The sequence below is a fragment of the Onthophagus taurus genome, unplaced genomic scaffold (assembly GCF_036711975.1).
Source record: "Onthophagus taurus isolate NC unplaced genomic scaffold, IU_Otau_3.0 ScKx7SY_26, whole genome shotgun sequence".
Taxonomy (NCBI): Eukaryota; Metazoa; Arthropoda; class Insecta; order Coleoptera; family Scarabaeidae; genus Onthophagus; species Onthophagus taurus.
The window spans coordinates 15,001-32,500 of record NW_027248951.1 but is presented as its reverse complement, the minus strand read 5'-3'; the positions used below and the strand labels follow the sequence as shown (position 1 = coordinate 32,500).

Below are 17,500 nucleotides of genomic sequence, written 5' to 3'. Positions count from 1 at the left end.
GACATTTGAAAGATGCGTCGCCGGTGCGAGACCGTGCGATCAGCAAAAAGTTATTCAGAGTCACCAAGGTGTACGGTGACGGTTTAACCCGCCACCGATTGGTTTTGATCTAATAAAAGCGCTCCTTCCGTCTCCGGTCGGAGCTCTGTTTGCATGTATTAGCTCTAGAATTACCACAGTTATCCAAGTAAATGTGTGTACGATCTAAGGAACCATAACTGATTTAATGAGCCTTTCGCGGTTTCACCTTAATTTGGCTTGTACTGAGACATGCATGGCTTAATCTTTGAGACAAGCATATGACTACTGGCAGGATCAACCAGGGAACTGTTAGCCGTTCGAACGTAGAACACGACAATACGGTAGAAGAACAACGACGACGGTTGCGATCGCTACGGTGCGTCGTAGAGGTGGGCGTAGCAGTGGTAGTCCGGAGCGCGCGCCTCTTAACACAAATCTACCACAACTAAAAGTGTCGGAAGAAGGAAGGGCTACGCTTGCCGCTGCTCAACTTAAAGAACTACTAACGACGTACTACACGCACAATAAAACTCTAGACTGTCCACCCGCGACCGCTGGCTTCCTGCTGCCGAAACAACACAAAAACCACCGACGACGATAATTTTGTCGTTGCTTCGTCCCGTAAAACGTGAATCTCCGCGAACAGACGAACAAGCGTTGAAAAACTGCGACTAACCGTCCACGCAAAACATACACACAACTCCAACCTACGCACGCAGTACAGGACGACGGGGGTGGCGTGTTCACGTGTGTATGTAGAGAGTTTTCGCTCGTCGCCCGTTTATCGGACGCTAAACACAGCCGACCGCGACGAACGCGGGCCGACCAAACGTGTTATATTTTATTGTATTTGAAAGATAAAGAGCTTCGACGGAGGATTTGAGCGCCGCGACACAAGGATCCTAAATCGAAATTTAGTTACCCGGCGCTACGATAAAACCTCTCCTCCTTTTACCCGCCTCGGCTTCTCCTCTTAACAAATAAATTCAATTTCATCGGACTTTACTTTCGTCCGCAAACAGCTTTCACATTCTCGGACACATTCGTCGCTAGATTGAAAGCGTCTTGGAAAATTTGAGACGTATAAATCTTTCGCTCGGATAAATATTCGGAGTCGTTGCATGATTTTTTTCGACAAAGTCGACCAGCGATTGAACGCTTTTTATTCGTACCCGCACAAGAGACATCTGACGCATATTGCGATCGGACTGCCCCGCGGACAAGCTGTCACTTTCTAGCGCGGCGTATGCATCGGCGGTCTTGTAACATCTTCTAATAACAGCGAGCTGTCGTCATCGAAGAAAAGAGTCCCGATATAAAAATAATGCACTAGTATATCAAAGGTAAATCTTCCGAAAACCAGAGATAAATAACGACCGCCCGTTTTCTCCCCCGTTGTTTTGCGGACCAGCGCTCACCACAGCACTTCTATAGACCTCGACACCGCCGTTCCGTATATATCAGCACTCACTTTAGCACTCGAAACGACGACGGGAGACTAAGACGCAAATCAGGGAAACGCTTGCGAAGATTAGAGAGGCCCAGCACACACAGGTTTGTACTTCTATATTTCCGTTGAAAAACGTAAAATAAACCTCTAAAATAACGCAACGAAACCCGAGCAGCACTCACATTAGCACTTAATACAACGTGTCGGGTCGGCTAGAACGTACATTTAGCAAATTCTAAAAGAAGACCTCTAACGCCGCCGTTCCGTATATATCAGCACTCACTTTAGCACTCGAAACGACGACGGGAGAAAACTGACCAACGCCTGCACAAAAATCTGGGAAACGCTAGCGACGGTTAGAGGATTCAGCACACACAATTGCACTTCTATACTTCCGTTGAAAAACGTAAAATAAACCTCTAAAATACGCAGCGAAACCCTAACAGCACTCACTTCAGCACATATTGCAACGCGTCGGGTCGTTAGAACGTACATATCGCATCTCGCCGGCGGAGACCGATCCTGACGGACCGACCTCCTATAGTTACCACGGAACCATGGTCTGTCGTTATGTCGTTCGGTTCGGGCGCTGTGAGCGCGCGCTGCATCGCCCGCTCGCACGCTAGAGCGGTCGGGCCCCGTAAAATCCTTAACGGCGGATGTAACTTTTACGACGGGCGATATAAATAAATTTTTTCCTACTTTTGATAAAACAATTAGCCGGACTGCATTAAATGTCGGTACTATTCAGTGGGATACCCGGTTAGCCGGATTGCATTAAAAGTCGGTACTATTCAGTGGGATACGCGGTTGGCCGGATTGCATTAAAAGTCGGTACTATTCAGTGGGAAATGAAAAAATTAAATTTCTAAAATACTTTAACGTCGAACTGATACCCGGTTAGCCGGATTGCATTGAAAGTCGGTACTATTCAGTGGGAAATAGAAAAAATTAAATTTCTAAAATAGTTTAACTTCTGGATGGTACGAGTTCGTATGCGAACGGAAAACGGCTCCGGAGTCTCGTCGCTTCGATTTGCCGTGATGTGCATTGAGTTGCAACGCAGGTCGACAATGTGCCGCACAGTGTGACACAGTTCCACGCAGTTCCACGCATTGCTGCTCGGGTACGAACGTGCGATGCATCGGTCGGTCGTTCCGATTCCTCGATGAGCATTGCGTTGCAGTGAGTTGCCTCGATTTGCAGTGATGTGCAATGAGTTGCAGCGCAAACTGTTAGCCGGACTGCATTAAAAGTCTGTACTATTCAGTGGGATACGCGGTCGGACGGACTGCATTAAAAGTCTGTACTATTCAGTGGGATACGCGGTCGGACGGACTGCATTGAAAGTCTGTACTATTCAGTGGGATACGCGGTCGGACGGACTGCATTAAAAGTCTGTACTATTCAGTGGGATACGCGGTCGGACGGACTGCATTGAAAGTCTGTACTATTCAGTGGGATACGCGGTCGGACGGACTGCATTAAAAGTCTGTACTATTCAGTGGGATACGCGGTCGGACGGACTGCATTGAAAGTCTGTACTATTCAGTGGGATACGCGGTCGGACGGACTGCATTAAAAGTCTGTACTATTCAGTGGGATACGCGGTCGGACGGACTGCATTAAAAGTCTGTACTATTCAGTGGGATACGCGGTCGGACGGACTGCATTGAAAGTCTGTACTATTCAGTGGGATACGCGGTCGGACGGACTGCATTGAAAGTCTGTACTATTCAGTGGGATACGCGGTCGGACGGACTGCGACTGCATTAAAAGTCTGTACTATTCAGTGGGATACGCGGTCGGACGGACTGCATTAAAAGTCTGTACTATTCAGTGGGATACGCGGTCGGACGGACTGCATTGAAAGTCTGTACTATTCAGTGGGATACGCGGTCGGACGGACTGCATTGAAAGTCTGTACTATTCAGTGGGATACGCGGTCGGACGGACTGCATTGAAAGTCTGTACTATTCAGTGGGATACGCGGTCGGACGGACTGCATTGAAAGTCTGTACTATTCAGTGGGATACGCGGTCGGACGGACTGCATTAAAAGTCTGTACTATTCAGTGGGATACGCGGTCGGACGGACTGCATTGAAAGTCGGTACTATTCAGTGGGAAATAGAAAAAAAAAAATTTAATTTCTAAAATAGTTCAACTTCTCGATGGTACGAGTTCGTATGGGAACGGGAAACGGGTCCGGCGTCTCATCGCTTCGATTTGCCGTGATGTGCATTGAGTTGCAGCGCAGGTCGACAATGTACCGCGCAGTGTGACACAGTTCCACGCATTGTTACTCGGGTACGTACGTGCGTTGCAATCGGTCGGCCCGGGTTATCGATGTGCATTACGTAGCAGTGCGCTGCTTCGACTTGTCGTGACGTACAATGAGTTGCACCGCGGGTCTAAAATGTGCCGCACAGTTCCACGCATTGCTGCTCAGGTACGAACGTGCGGTGCATCGGTCGGACCGGGTTTTCGATGTGCATTGCGTTGCAGTGAGTTGCTTCGACTTGCGGACAAACGTAAGCCGCAGTAAAGCATTAACTATAGGCAACGGCCATACCACATTGAACGTACCGGTTCTCGTCCGATCACCGAAGTTAAGCAATGTCGGGCGCGGTTAGTACTTGGATGGGTGACCGCTTGGGAACACCGCGTGCCGTTGCCTTTTTTGTGTTATTTCTTTCGATAATTTATAACATAAATATAATAGCAGTTTTTACCGTTTCAATCGTAAATTTAAGGATAACTTTACTTACTTATACCGTTTTCGCTTATTACCTTTCGATTCGACACCTTTGTTGTAAATTCGTTTGTTTTCCGTGAGATTGTTTATGTATTTTATTATTTTATATTGTTAGTTTTAGGCTGTTATGGACGGAGAGGGCCAAATAAAATATGTAGCGGTAAAATATTATTTAACATACCGTTTTTGTTTTTAAATTTTATTACAAATCAAAATATATTTATTTTAATAAATACATGTTGTTCCCAAAATCCCAAAATATCACCAACAGTAATAATAATAATAATTCACTTTATTTCGCAACAAAGATCAATTACAGGACAATATTACAAGAAAATAGTAAATACATGCTATAAAAGAAATATAATTCACATAAAATCTCCTACCGTATTATTCGTTGTTAGTTAGTATATCCAGTAACAAGAGAACAAAATGCTAAACGGAGTCGTGGCGAAATTCAGAAACTATCGTAAGAATACGAATACTAAAGATACCAGTCATAATCAACGGAAAGGTCACGAAGGAACGGTCGACCCAGGTATCAAACGTGAGACGAAATCAACCATCATCGAAGAACGCAGAAAAGAAAAAAAGTAAACGACAAAAAAAAGGAAAAAAAAATTTTTTTTTCCAAGTTCCTACTATTCAGTGGGAATGTAAAATCGGTTATCGCCCGGCGGTAATGTCCGAGCAAGAGCAGCCTAACACGTACACGAAACAACGGCACCGTTCCGAGTAACGATAAAATTATATTAAATAAAATACGCGCGATTTTGCGAGGAGGACGTCCTCCGATGGTCGGTGGACGTCCTCCGGCCGCCGCGCGCGAGTTTAAACTTTAAAGATCGTACTATTCAGTGGGAAATGGTTTTATACTAAGAAGGATGCTATACGCGACCCTTGCGTCTCAAATTGGCCTTTCGCCTCGTTCTCGGGCGCAAGGCTTTCTCTCTGTCGACGTCGTCGTTTGGGACGGACGAACGAACGAACGAACGAACGAACGAACGACCGTTCACACGAAACCCCCCAACGACTCTTCCTCTACTTTCAATAGTAGAAGTGGTCGTCTTGAGCGTGTTTCGTCGTTAGAACGCATCGATAGCAGTAGTACCTGGCTTTTAATATTTATTTATTTTCGACAATAAACTTAATACATTATCTATACTTCGAATATTTTTATTGAAATGAAACTTGAACGTATAATAGTACACATAGCACACGAGCTCTCTTCTCTCATACAAATTTTGTCGTTTATTATGTTTAAGGTTGGTCGGTCGGTCGGTCGCCCACTGTCCCTCTCGAGACGACGACGTTACGTTTTCTTGTATTATTTTTCATTAAAGAAAAATAATAAATAAATATAAACGTACGAAAGAGAACCGCCGTAAGCCGTCCGCCCGTACGCGACTGAGGACCTCGTCTAACCGACAAGACGAATCCCCAAGCGAAGGGCCGAGTCTCAATAGCCTCACAACCCAACCTCGCCAGGTACGTATAGAAAGCCGTCTCTACGGACACAATTTCAAGTTTCAAAATCGAACTGTTAAAGTAGGTACTATTCAGAGGGATAGTAGATATGGTCGAACGAACGTCCACAAACAAGGTTGTGTAACCGCCCGGCTATAACTTTAATTATTTTTGACAAAAAAAAAAAAGAGGCACGTTACTACATCTATAACGTCGAATATTCTTTAATTAAATATTTGAACGTATAGTGTAGAACGTGCGCTCTTATGCGTTCGTAGTATTTTTGTCGTACTATTATTAATAGTCGTTCGTTCGTTCGGTCGGTCGGTCGGTCGGTCACAGTCCCTCTCGACGTTTCCTTGTGTTATTATTTTTTTAAATAAAAAAAAAAAAAAATAAATAGAAACGTACGAAAGAGAACTGGCCGCCGTCCGTACGCGACTGAGGACCTCGTCTAACCGACAAGACGAATCCCCAAGCAAAGGGCTGAGTCTCAACAGATCGCAGCGTGGTAACTGCTCTACCGAGTACAACACCCCGCCAGGTACGTAAGTCGTCTACAGACAATTCCAAGTTCCGACATCGAACTGTAAGGTACCCATGTTCGACCGTTAGCGGCAGACGAGACGTAACGAAGAGATCCCGCCGCTCGTCTATCGCCGCATACGGCAAATAGGGGCTCGTGCGACGACCGACGCGAACGTCGATCGCCTAATAGAGTAACATTTTATTGAGCCTTTCGACTCTCGGAACTCCTAAGGGTATCGTTGCCACCTTTGACTAGAAAGGATACGGCCTTAGAGGCGTTCAGGCATAATCCCACGGATGGTAGCTTCGCACCACCGCCCGCTCGAGCGAGTGCGTGAACCAAATGTCCGAACCTGCGGTTCCTCTCGTACTGAGCAGGATTACTATCGCAACGACCGGTCATCAGTAGGGTAAAACTAACCTGTCTCACGACGGTCTAAACCCAGCTCACGTTCCCTATAAGTGGGTGAACCAGCCTGCGAATTGGATCGCCGAGAGTACGGATCCTTGAGGACGGGGGATCCCTGAGTGTACCCAGCCTGCGAATTGGATCGCCGAGAGTACGGATCCTTGAGGACGGGAGATACTTGAGTGTACCCAGCCTGCGAATTGGATCGCCGAGAGTACGGATCCTTGAGGACGGGAGATACTTGAGTGTACCCAGTCTGCGAATTGGATCGCCGGGAGTACGGATCCTTGAGGACGGGAGATCCTTGAGCGTACCCAGTTTGCAAATTGGATCACCGAACGTACGGATCTTTGAGGACGGGAGATCCTTGAGTGTGTCTAAAGCGAGAAATAAAAATTCGAAAATTTAAAAGTTCATGTTACGCCATCTGGTGAAAATTTTAAATCGTGTGGAGCCATCTGATGGAGTGTGGTGAAATTAAAAAGGAGGGGATTGTCTGATGACCGATAGACGGCGCGCGCGAAAGTTTTAAATGTTGTGTCGCCATCTGGTGGAGTGTCGTGAAATTAAAAAGGTGGGGTTTGCATCATGACCGATAGATGACAATAAAAAAAAATTAAAAATTTCAAAATTCATGTGACGCCATCTGGTGGTGTGTGGTGAAATTAAAACGGGAGGTTCGCCTTATAAGCGATAGATGGCGCACGCGAAAATTTTAAATCGTGTGGGCCATCTGGTGAAATGTGGTGAAATTGAAAAGAAGGTGGTTTGTCTGATGACCCGTAGACGGCACTGTCATATTTTCAAAATTGAAATTTATCGGACGAAGTATAGATGAGGTTGTTATATTTAAAAATATAAATTAATCCGACGGACCGAACTTACTCCAAGTGTGTCCAAATGTCCACAATAGATGCCAAATATGTCTAAATATGATCTCAAAGGACCCTAACTGATTCCAAGTACGTCTAGAACTGCAATAACTCGCAAAAATACTTACCTGAAATGTATTTTTTTTTTTTTTTTTTTTTTTTTTTTTAGGTAGGGGAAAACCATTTATTGGCACCGTTCGCTTAGCTCGATCGCGTTACGGTAGTGTGGGACTCCTGCCATCGCAGTTTACCCACTAAAAACCCCTTGTCTACATCAACACGCTCAAGCGTATCGCTGATGCAAAACTTAATTATCTAATAAATTGTAGTTGTATTTTCACTCGGTGTCTTCTACGCTCATTTCGCTTACGCTGCTGGATAGTTCTTCCACGTCCGATTCTATTTGTTGTTGAAGTCGCTGTCGTCGTTCTTCGTCGTCGTTTTCGATCCTCTCGGCAGCGGCGATAGCCTCTTCGACGTCGCGCTCGGTATACAAATCGACGTTCGCCGTGCGGTTCATCGCCATGCATCTGCTAGACGTTACCGCCGCCTGGAATACTACGTTTCTCGTAAATTTCCTCCCGTTTCGGTATTTAAACGCCCCTTGTTTAACGCCGTTTTCGATGTGAAAATATAAATCGTCGTATCGACCGACCCTCGAGCATGCGACGTACAGCTGCCCGTGCGCGAAGCAGGGCTCTTTCAAATAAACGCCGACTTTCGAAAACGTTTGTCCTTGCGCTTTATTTATCGTCATTGCGAACGCAAGACGAACCGGAAATTGGAATCGCGTCATAGGCCTCGGTAACGTCGAATCTTTCACTTGCACTTTAACCTTCGGGATTCTCACGATGTCGTTTCTACAGGCCCCGGTTAAAATCTCCAATTCCAATTGATGATCGAACATCCTCAAAACTTTCAATCTGGTGCCGTTGCAGAGACCGCCCTCCAAATCCAAATTCCTTAGTAACATAACGACCACTCCCGCTTTAACGCGCAATTCGTGCGGCGGCAACGACGACGACTTAACCGAATTTAAATAATCCAACGGCACGTGAAATTCGTCACCCGGTTCGGCGTGATATTCGTCTACGCTATAATAGGTTTTCGATTCGCCAACTATCGAATCCAAAATCTTCTCGTTCACTTCGTGAACCGAATCGTTGGTCGGACATAAGACGGCTCTGTTGGATAAGTCTTCGTCGAGGAGGTCTTGTCCGAATATTTTGCGCAATAATAATTCTAAATTAGCCGTTAAACACCGTCTGGGTATCTCTACCAAATCGTCCGGGGCGCCGACGGATCCCGGCATATTTATGTGCGGTAATTTATTTTCTCCAAGTTTTAATAACCATTCACGAAACTCTATCTGATCCGGCAACACTCTCATGTTGACCGTTAATTTCATGTGACGCATTTTATTCCATAAATAACTGTTTATTAGCGATTGCGCTAAAATCTCGGCATTTCTCGCTCGCGGAATAACGGGCAAAACTTGACGAAAATCTCCACCGAAGACGCATACCTTTCCTCCCATCGGACGATCCGACCGCATAACATCTTTTAAATATCTATCGACGGCGTGCAACGCGAAGATGGGCGACATCGGCGCCTCGTCCCAAACAATCAACTGCACGTCGTCTCTAATAAAAGCGGATTCGGGACTATCGACGGCAAATCCTGACACGGAATCTTCGTTTAATTGTAATGGTAATTTAAACGCTCTGTGCACGGTTTTTCCATTTTCTAACAGTACGGCCGCTATACCGGTCCACGCTACCGCGATGACACTCTTTCTGTATCGACGCAACACGTACTTCAACAGAGTATTATACAGGAACGTTTTTCCCGTGCCTCCAGGCCCGTCTACGTAAAATAAATTGCGTCCGGTCCGTAATCCTACCATATTAAATTCGATTTCCTGCGTCACTTCGTCGAATACCCGCAATTGATCACCGTTTAAGGACCTTCTGATTTCTTCTTGTTGTTCCTCTTCTCCTGCAACATCTTCATCCGCCGTTCTTCTCGCGTTTCGTAATGCTTCCTCGTCCACCGACGGTAATCCTATCGCCTGCAGCGTTTTCCCGTTTCGCAGTAGTTGCTCTTCGATTTCTCTCAACGCTTTAGCTTCCGCTAAGCTTTCGTCGTTACCGGCGTAAAGAAAATCATCCATTAACGCCATTCGGTGATTCAACCATAGTTGATTTAATTCTAACGCGGCATTATCTACGGCAACCAAACAAATAAGAGCAAATAGGCGCCTAAGACGTTTCGGAGGAGCGTTATTCGCCGCTTCGATCATGCAGCGATCGTACTCATCGACGCGTTCCAAAAGTCCCATTCTCCGGCAGGCTTCTTGAAATGTTTCGCATACCGTTTCGTTGACGGTTCTTAACGCTTCAAACGACGTGGCACCCGCTACGTGCGCCAATAGCATTCGAAGATAAAATTTTTCCATATCCGTGGGACTCACCTCCATCATCACGCCGATGACTTTACAGCGTTTACTTCTTCTTCTCCAACTGCCGTCGCGATCCTCCCACACGTAGTGTTCGGGTATCTCCGGATATTTAAGGTCTCTCGCGTCCGGATCGATCTGATTCAATCGAAAATATGCCATTAACTTTGTGGGTTTTCTAAGGGCCGCTTCAAAATCGGCATTTTCCGCATCGTCGTCTACGATGAACGTTTGTTCGTTTGGCATGTGTACGGCAAGTACAACGACGCTATGGGATTTATCGTTTAATTTAAATTCAAACAAACGCCAAACCGCTTCCATCGAACTAACGTAGCGACATTCTAAATATCGGTCGATTTCGTTCCATTCCAAGACGTTCCTTTCGTTGCGCGATTCTATTGTAATACAATCCGGTCCTTTATGCACGTACTTATGCAAATATTTTACAGAGGCCAACGATCCGCATATCTCGAAGTTTATGTGGCACTTATATTTCATCGCAGCGTACCTGCTGTAAGGAACGACGCTTCTATTATCGATTACCACATCTCCCATTTGGATCGATCGACCGTCGTACGGTCTCCTGTATTGCGGCTGTTGTATATGACCCACGTGCAATATCGTTTCTTCGCAAAAATCCTTCGGATATCTCTTCGTGCACGCTCCGTCGCGCATGCACGACGCGCCCGGATTGTTTTGGCCGCACGGACGGTGTATATAACAGTCGGCGACTATTCGATGTAATACGGGCTCTTCGTTTTCGTCCGGCAAACGGGCAGATATTAATTTATCTATACTTTCGACATCTTCAAATTTATCTTCGGGCCTCATCGTAACTAAAATGTGGGCGTGCGGTAAACCGCGTTTTTGAAATTCGATTGTGTACATGTAATTGAGCACGACTCCATAAAGTTGCTTATTGACGATGTCGTCGATGAATTCGTTTAATTTCGTTTTAAACACCCTCGCAACCAAGTCCGGGCGGTGCTCGTACTTTTGGGCGTATTCAAGATTGTTTTGAATTTCATCCCATTTCGGATTACAGGTCATTGTAATAAAGAGGTCGGGCTTACCGTGTCTGGCTACCATAGCTAACGCTTCCAAGTATTTTCGATTCTTGTATCTTATAGATCCCGTATGCGATGTGGGTAACACCCATATTTTGCCAATTCTGGTATCTGTACCTCTACATTGGTCTTCCAAACGTCGTCGAACTACATCGGCCGACACGAGTCTAAATCTTTCTTGATTTTGCTTCAAATACCATAATTCGCTTGCTTCAGCTCTGACCCACGCGTCAACGATATATTGTTGAAACAGTTTTCCCGAATTATGCAAAATTGAAAATTCTTCCCGACACTGCAACCTATACTTGTAAAACTCCCTTATGGTAACGTTCTTCGCCGTATTCAGTTGATGCCGTAGCGTTACGTCGCAACCGTACTCTCCGTACGGAAAAAGCAACGGATATACCATCGGATCGGCTAATTTATTCAAATTTTTTAATTCGTGTTGTGCGTTTCTACTCTTCGGATATATTTTTAAATCTACGTCGAACGGCGGCTCATTTCCGACAAATACGGCCGCCACGTCACTGCGACTCTCCGGTAAATTGTGAGTTCTCAAGTCGTCGCGTATATTTTTTTTAAAACCCACCACTACGTTTTCTACGTCAACGCCTTCAACTCTTCGTCTTTCTTCTAAAACTTCTTTGACGGTCCTGTACGACGATACCCACACGTTGTCGCGACGTAACGTATTTTCGATAATGTCGACGACCTCTCGCACAACTCTATCTCCAATTTTTTGCATACGCCGTTCGATCGCGTCATCGGCATCGATAAAATAATATTGATTCCCCCTCGGATTTGCGAAATCTTCCGCGTCGGGAATTGGATTTGCAAAATGGTATATTTGCCCGCATATTGTAAAGGACCACGCTCCTTGCCCAACGTTCACGCCGTCCGGTATCGAGGCGGTAAAAGATGCCATCGCAAACAGGCCGTTAATAGCTCTAATGTTTTCCCTATAATTCCTACCCATCGCGTCTCTCTCAACCAATAATCTTCTGATTTCCTCCGGGCAACGACGTAACTCCGGCAAGCGTACGTCTCCATCTTTACAGCATAACATTCTCCTCTGGGATCTGGTTGTAATTTCTTTGGTAAAATATTTCGCGTTGCAGTGTCTACAAACATCGTCCAAAACGCCGATATTATACAGCGCGACAGCCGTCTCGACGGACTCGTTCAACGTAAGCGCCTTTCTATACGTCACTTTGTGCGGAATCTCCGCGTGACGTCTTCTACCGGCTTGCGGTTGTCTTGACGGTTGCATCACAATCGGTGATCTTCTCGATCGACGAATTCTCGTGGAGGGTTGCGACGCTCGCGCGCTCACTTCCGCTCTTCGTAATTCCTCTTCCTCCTCTTCTTCTTCCTCTTCCCTTACAATTCTTAATGCGGGACGAGCTTGCAATCCGGACGGTCCCGCTATGGCAAAATCTGCTTGCGCGCGGCTCCTCTGAGAGATCATCACGTACGGTCTGCGTGATTCCGCTTTTGTTTGCTGGCCCGGCTGAGAAATTTCGCATTCCTCTATCTCGCCCTCACCTAAACGGGGTACTACCACGGCCGACGACGGTCCCGGCACAGGTTCCATCGTTGTTACAGTAGCTTCTTCCGCCCTTGCACGGCCCTCAGGATTTACCGGTACGTTCACCTCTAACCGCTCCAAAACGACAACGGGTCGCCGTAACGCTGCTTCGCTTTTTGGCGATAAAATTTCTCTGTTCGCCGTATTAATATTTCTCTGCGACCTCCTCGTCGCTTGCGAACTATATTTTCCACTACTCGACAATTTAGCTTTCGACCGAACCATTTTATCGCGATTTTTATTTAGCACTATTTAATTTAATTTAAATTAAATTTAATGTTTATTAATAATAAAAAAAATTACCTAAATTTAAATATAAAACTTACAAAAACCTAAAAACTGAGTTAAAGTTGAAATACAAAATGAATTAAACAAATATTATTAAAAAAAATTAACAATTAATTTTTCTAAACTTAAACAAACGAAATAAACAAAAATCGAAAGTGAAAGTAAAACGCAAAAATGAATTAAATTATTACAAATTAAATGTAAGAAATCAAAATCTTATTCTTTACAATAAGAAAGATAAAAAAATTAAATAAATTATTCCACTTACCCAATCAGTAGAATAAACCTTTATGGAAAACTTGATACTGCCACACCGCTAAAACACTTAAAAACTAAAAAAAAAAAACTATTAACATACAAATTAATTATCACTAAAAACACTTTTATGCACTTTTTTGCAATGAAAATTGCAGGGATTCTAACTTTTACCAATATCCGAACTGATCAGAATATTAAAGCAAAAATTAAATAAGGTGTACTCCGTCTCGATAAACTCGACGAACTGCGACCAAACGAAGAGCGTTGCCGCCTTTTACTCTGGTTCAAGCGTCTTAAAACCGGTTCAAACCACTTTAATCCGATACATATTGCAAACACCTGTTGTTTGTTAACGTATTTTCGTGAGAAAGTTTGAATTATAACTTTCTCACGAAAATACGAAAATAAAATAAATGAGTTAAATAAAATTTATTTTACAAAATAAAATAAAATATTTTAAATATTAATATTATAAATAAATATTATATTATATTTATTATTAATTGTTAATTGAAATCTTAAATGATAATTTAACATAACAATTGAATTCAAACGTGTCTAAACGTGTTCAACTAATTCATTTTTTGTCAAAATTTTCCTAACTGGTTCTACGTGTGTCCAAATGATCTAAACTGATTCAAAATATGACCAAATGCCTCCAACTGACTCCAAGTATGCCCAATGTTATGAACTGATTCCAATTGGTTTTAACTGCATGTCTAAATGACCCCAACCGATTTCAAATGTGCCTAAATGTATCCAACTAATTTCAGGTGTATCTAAATGTGTGTCTAAATTAACCGAACTGATTTTAAGTGTGTCCAAATGTCCCCAACTTACTGTAAGTGTGTCCAAACGCCCTCCAACTCTTCGAAGTGTATCAAAATATGTGTCTAAATGGCCCCAACTGGTTCTAAAGGTATCTAAATAACCCCAACTGAATCCAAGTGTGTCTAAATGTTTTCAACTGCTTCAACGTGTGTCCAAATGTCCTGAAGTAATTCCAAATGTGTCTAAATGTGTGTCCAAATGTCCTCAATTGATTCTAGGTATGTCTAAATGTTTCCAACTGCTTCAACGTGTGTCCAAATGTCCCGAAATATTTCCAAATGAAATATTGTTATTAATATAATGTCTCCAACTAATTCCAGGTGTGCCCAAATATACCCAACTCATTCCAGATGTGTCTAAATATGTGTCTAAATTAACCCAACAGACTTTAAGTGTGTCCAAATGTGTACAACTTCCCCCAAGTATGTCCAAGTGTCCTCAACTGATTCCAAGTGTGTCTAAACGTCTCCAACTGCTTCAACGTGTGGCCAAATGTCTCGTAGCAATACTAAACGGTCTTAATGTTCCGAAGAGATTCCAAGTATGTCAGAATGTCCCGCGCTGATTCGAAATGTTTCAAAGTGTCCCCAAGTGATTCCAAATGTGTCTAAATGAGTGTCCAAATATCCTCAGTTGATTCTAAGTATGTCTAAATGTTTCCAACTGCTTCAACGTGTGTCCAAATGTCTCGAAATATTTCCAAATGAAATATTGCTATTAATATAATGTCCCCAACTGATTCCAGGTGTGTCTAAATACACTCAACTCATTCCAGGTGTGTCTAAATATGTGTCCAAATCAACTCAACAAATTTCAAGTGTGTCCAAATGTGTCCAACTTCCCCCAAGTGTGTCTAAATGTCTCAAACTGCTTCAACGTGTGGCCAAATGTCCCGAAGTAATACCAAATGGTCTAAATGTTCCCAACAGATTCCAAGTATATCAAAATGTCCCGAGCTGATTCGAAATGTTTCAAAGTGTTCCCAAGTGATTCCAAATGTGTCTAAATGTGTGGCCAAATGTCCTCAACTGATTCCAAGTATGTCTAAATGTTTCCAACTGCTTCAACGTGTGTCCAAATGTATCGAAATATTTCCAAATGAAATATTACTATTAATGTAATGTCCGCAACTGATTCCAGGTGTGTCTAAATATACTCAACTCATTCCAGGTGTGTCTAAATATGTGTCCAAATCAACTCAACAAATTTCAAGTGTGTCCAAATGTGTCCAACTTCCCCCAAGTGTGTCTAAATGTCTCAAACTGCTTCAACGTGTGGCCAAATGTCCCGAAGTAATACCAAATGGTGTAAATGTTCCCAACAGATTCCAAGTATATCAAAATGTCCCGAGCTGATTCGAAATGTTTCAAAGTGTTCCCAAGTGATTCCAAATGTGTCTAAATGTGTGGCCAAATGTCCTCAACTAATTCCAAGTATGTCCAAATGTCTCCAACTGCCTCAATGTGTGTCCAAATGTCCCGAAATGTTTCCAAATGTGTCTAAAAGTTCCCTACAGCTTTCAGGTGTGTAACCATGACCCCAGCTGATTCGAAATGTATAAAAGTGTTCCCAACTGACTAAATATGTCCAAACGTCTTCAACTGCTTCAAAGTATGTCTAATTGTCTCCAACTGCATCAGCGTATGTCCAAGTGTCCCGAAATATTTCTAAACGTGTTTAATTGTCCTCAACAAATTTCGCGTCTGTCCAAATGTTTCCAACTGACTTCAAGTCTGTCCAAATGTTCTCAATCGAGCCATTGGCATGCAGTTTCTGCAAAAAAAAAAAAAAAAAAAAATCTGCGCATGCGCGGACCGTTCCCATTGAGTAGTAGGATGTGAGTCCAAATGTCCTCAACTGGTTCCAAGTATGTCTAAATATTCCCAACTGATTAAAAGTGTGTCAAAATGACCATAATTGATACCAAATATAGTTAAATGCGTAATCCCACTGAATAGTAGGAACTTAAAAAAAAAAAAAAAATGGAAAAATTTTTTTTTGGGTTCCAACGCGCGCGGAAGGACCTCCGGATCGCCACGTAACGGTCAGAATAAAATTTGAAGTCGCCGATCGAAAGTTATGCGCTTTCGAAGTTTTGGCGACGCACTTTTTCCGTGGTTTGAATGATCTCGGAATCTACCGGGCCGATCGGGGAACGGGGCACACCGACGGATAGCCAAAGGACCCATGATGTCCATAGGCATATTTTTATTTCCGTGGAATTTTCCGTTTCCGAGCTCTGCACTTCCAAAGTCGAAGGTTTCCAAAATTTGACTTTTTCGAGCGGATAAAACGACAGAGGCTCGCGACCGTTCGACGTAGAGGCCCGCGGACGGTCTCGAAAGACGCGGGCCGACGCGGCGGTTACGACGGTGACGTCCGTTCCGCGATAGGTGTCGTCGATAAAATTTTATCGCGTCATAACCGTCGATCGAAAATACTCGCAACCCAACCGGTGAAAAAAAAATCGCCTGGTACCGCGAAGTAGGCCTCGGCGCGGGCTATCCGATGGCCGTATTCGCGCATGCGCGAGAAATTTCCTTTACCGTTTTTTTTCATCGGGAAAAACCGACTTTCGAAATTTTCGTTGCGCATGCGCCCATCCGATGCGCATTCGCGAGCCGAGTACGGCGCGACAAACCGTTTTGCGATCGGACTCGCCGTTTGGGAGCACCGCCGTTTTGTTGTCCAGCTCATGTTCTCCGTTAGTGGGTTTAGACAATCAATCCAAGAATTCGCAGAAAGGAAATTTGGTAAGCGAAAAAAATCTTTTCTCCACGTTCCTACGATGCAGTGGGAACAGGAAATCGGTAAACAGGCCCGCGCATGCGCAGAAATTTTTTGGAAAAAAAAAAAAAAAAAAAAAATCGAAAAATTTTTTTTTGGGTTCCAACGCGCGCGGAAGGACCTCCGGATCGCCACGTAACGGTCAGAATAAAATTTGAAGTCGCCGATCGAAAGTTATGCGCTTTCGAAGTTTTGGCGACGCACTTTTTCCGTGGTTTGAATGATCTCGGAATCTACCGGGCCGATCGGGGAACGGGGCACACCGACGGATAGCCAAAGGACCCATGATGTCCATAGGCATATTTTTATTTCCGTGGAATTTTCCGTTTCCGAGCTCTGCACTTCCAAAGTCGAAGGTTTCCAAAATTTGACTTTTTCGAGCGGATAAAACGACAGAGGCTCGCGACCGTTCGACGTAGAGGCCCGCGGACGGTCTCGAAAGACGCGGGCCGACGCGGCGCTTACGACGGTGACGTCCGTTCCGCGATAGGTGTCGTCGATAAAATTTTATCGCGTCATAACCGTCGATCGAAAATACTCGCAACCCAACCGGTGAAAAAAAAATCGCCTGGTACCGCGAAGTAGGCCTCGGCGCGGGCTATCCGATGGCAGTATTCGCGCATGCGCGAGAAATTTCCTTGACCGTTTTTTTTCATCGGGAAAAACCGACTTTCGAAATTTTCGTTGCGCATGCGCCCTTCCGATGCGCATTCGCGAGCC

The 17,500-nt window shown here is 44.2% G+C and overlaps 1 protein-coding gene and 2 non-coding genes across 3 annotated transcripts in view; 1 reads left to right on the top strand and 2 right to left on the bottom strand.

Annotated features, from left to right (window-relative positions):
* Positions 1-326, bottom strand: part of LOC139432548 (small subunit ribosomal RNA) — a 1,927-nt gene extending 1,601 nt beyond the window's left edge. Inside the window, exon 1 of the ribosomal RNA XR_011642295.1 lies at positions 1-326. This exon is cut by the window's left edge and continues 1,601 nt beyond it. This is a non-coding gene — a ribosomal RNA (small subunit ribosomal RNA).
* Positions 327-4,030: 3,704 nt separating this feature from the next.
* LOC139432550 (5S ribosomal RNA) lies at positions 4,031-4,149 on the top strand. Its single transcript, XR_011642296.1, has one exon. It is a non-coding gene; the product is annotated as a 5S ribosomal RNA (ribosomal RNA).
* A 3,691-nt stretch (positions 4,150-7,840) lies between these two features.
* Positions 7,841-12,841, bottom strand: LOC111419804 (uncharacterized). The gene has a single exon (XM_071201237.1). The coding sequence runs from the start codon at positions 12,839-12,841 to the stop codon at positions 7,841-7,843; it is 5,001 nt and encodes a 1,666-aa protein (XP_071057338.1).
* Positions 12,842-17,500: the final 4,659 nt, after the last annotated feature.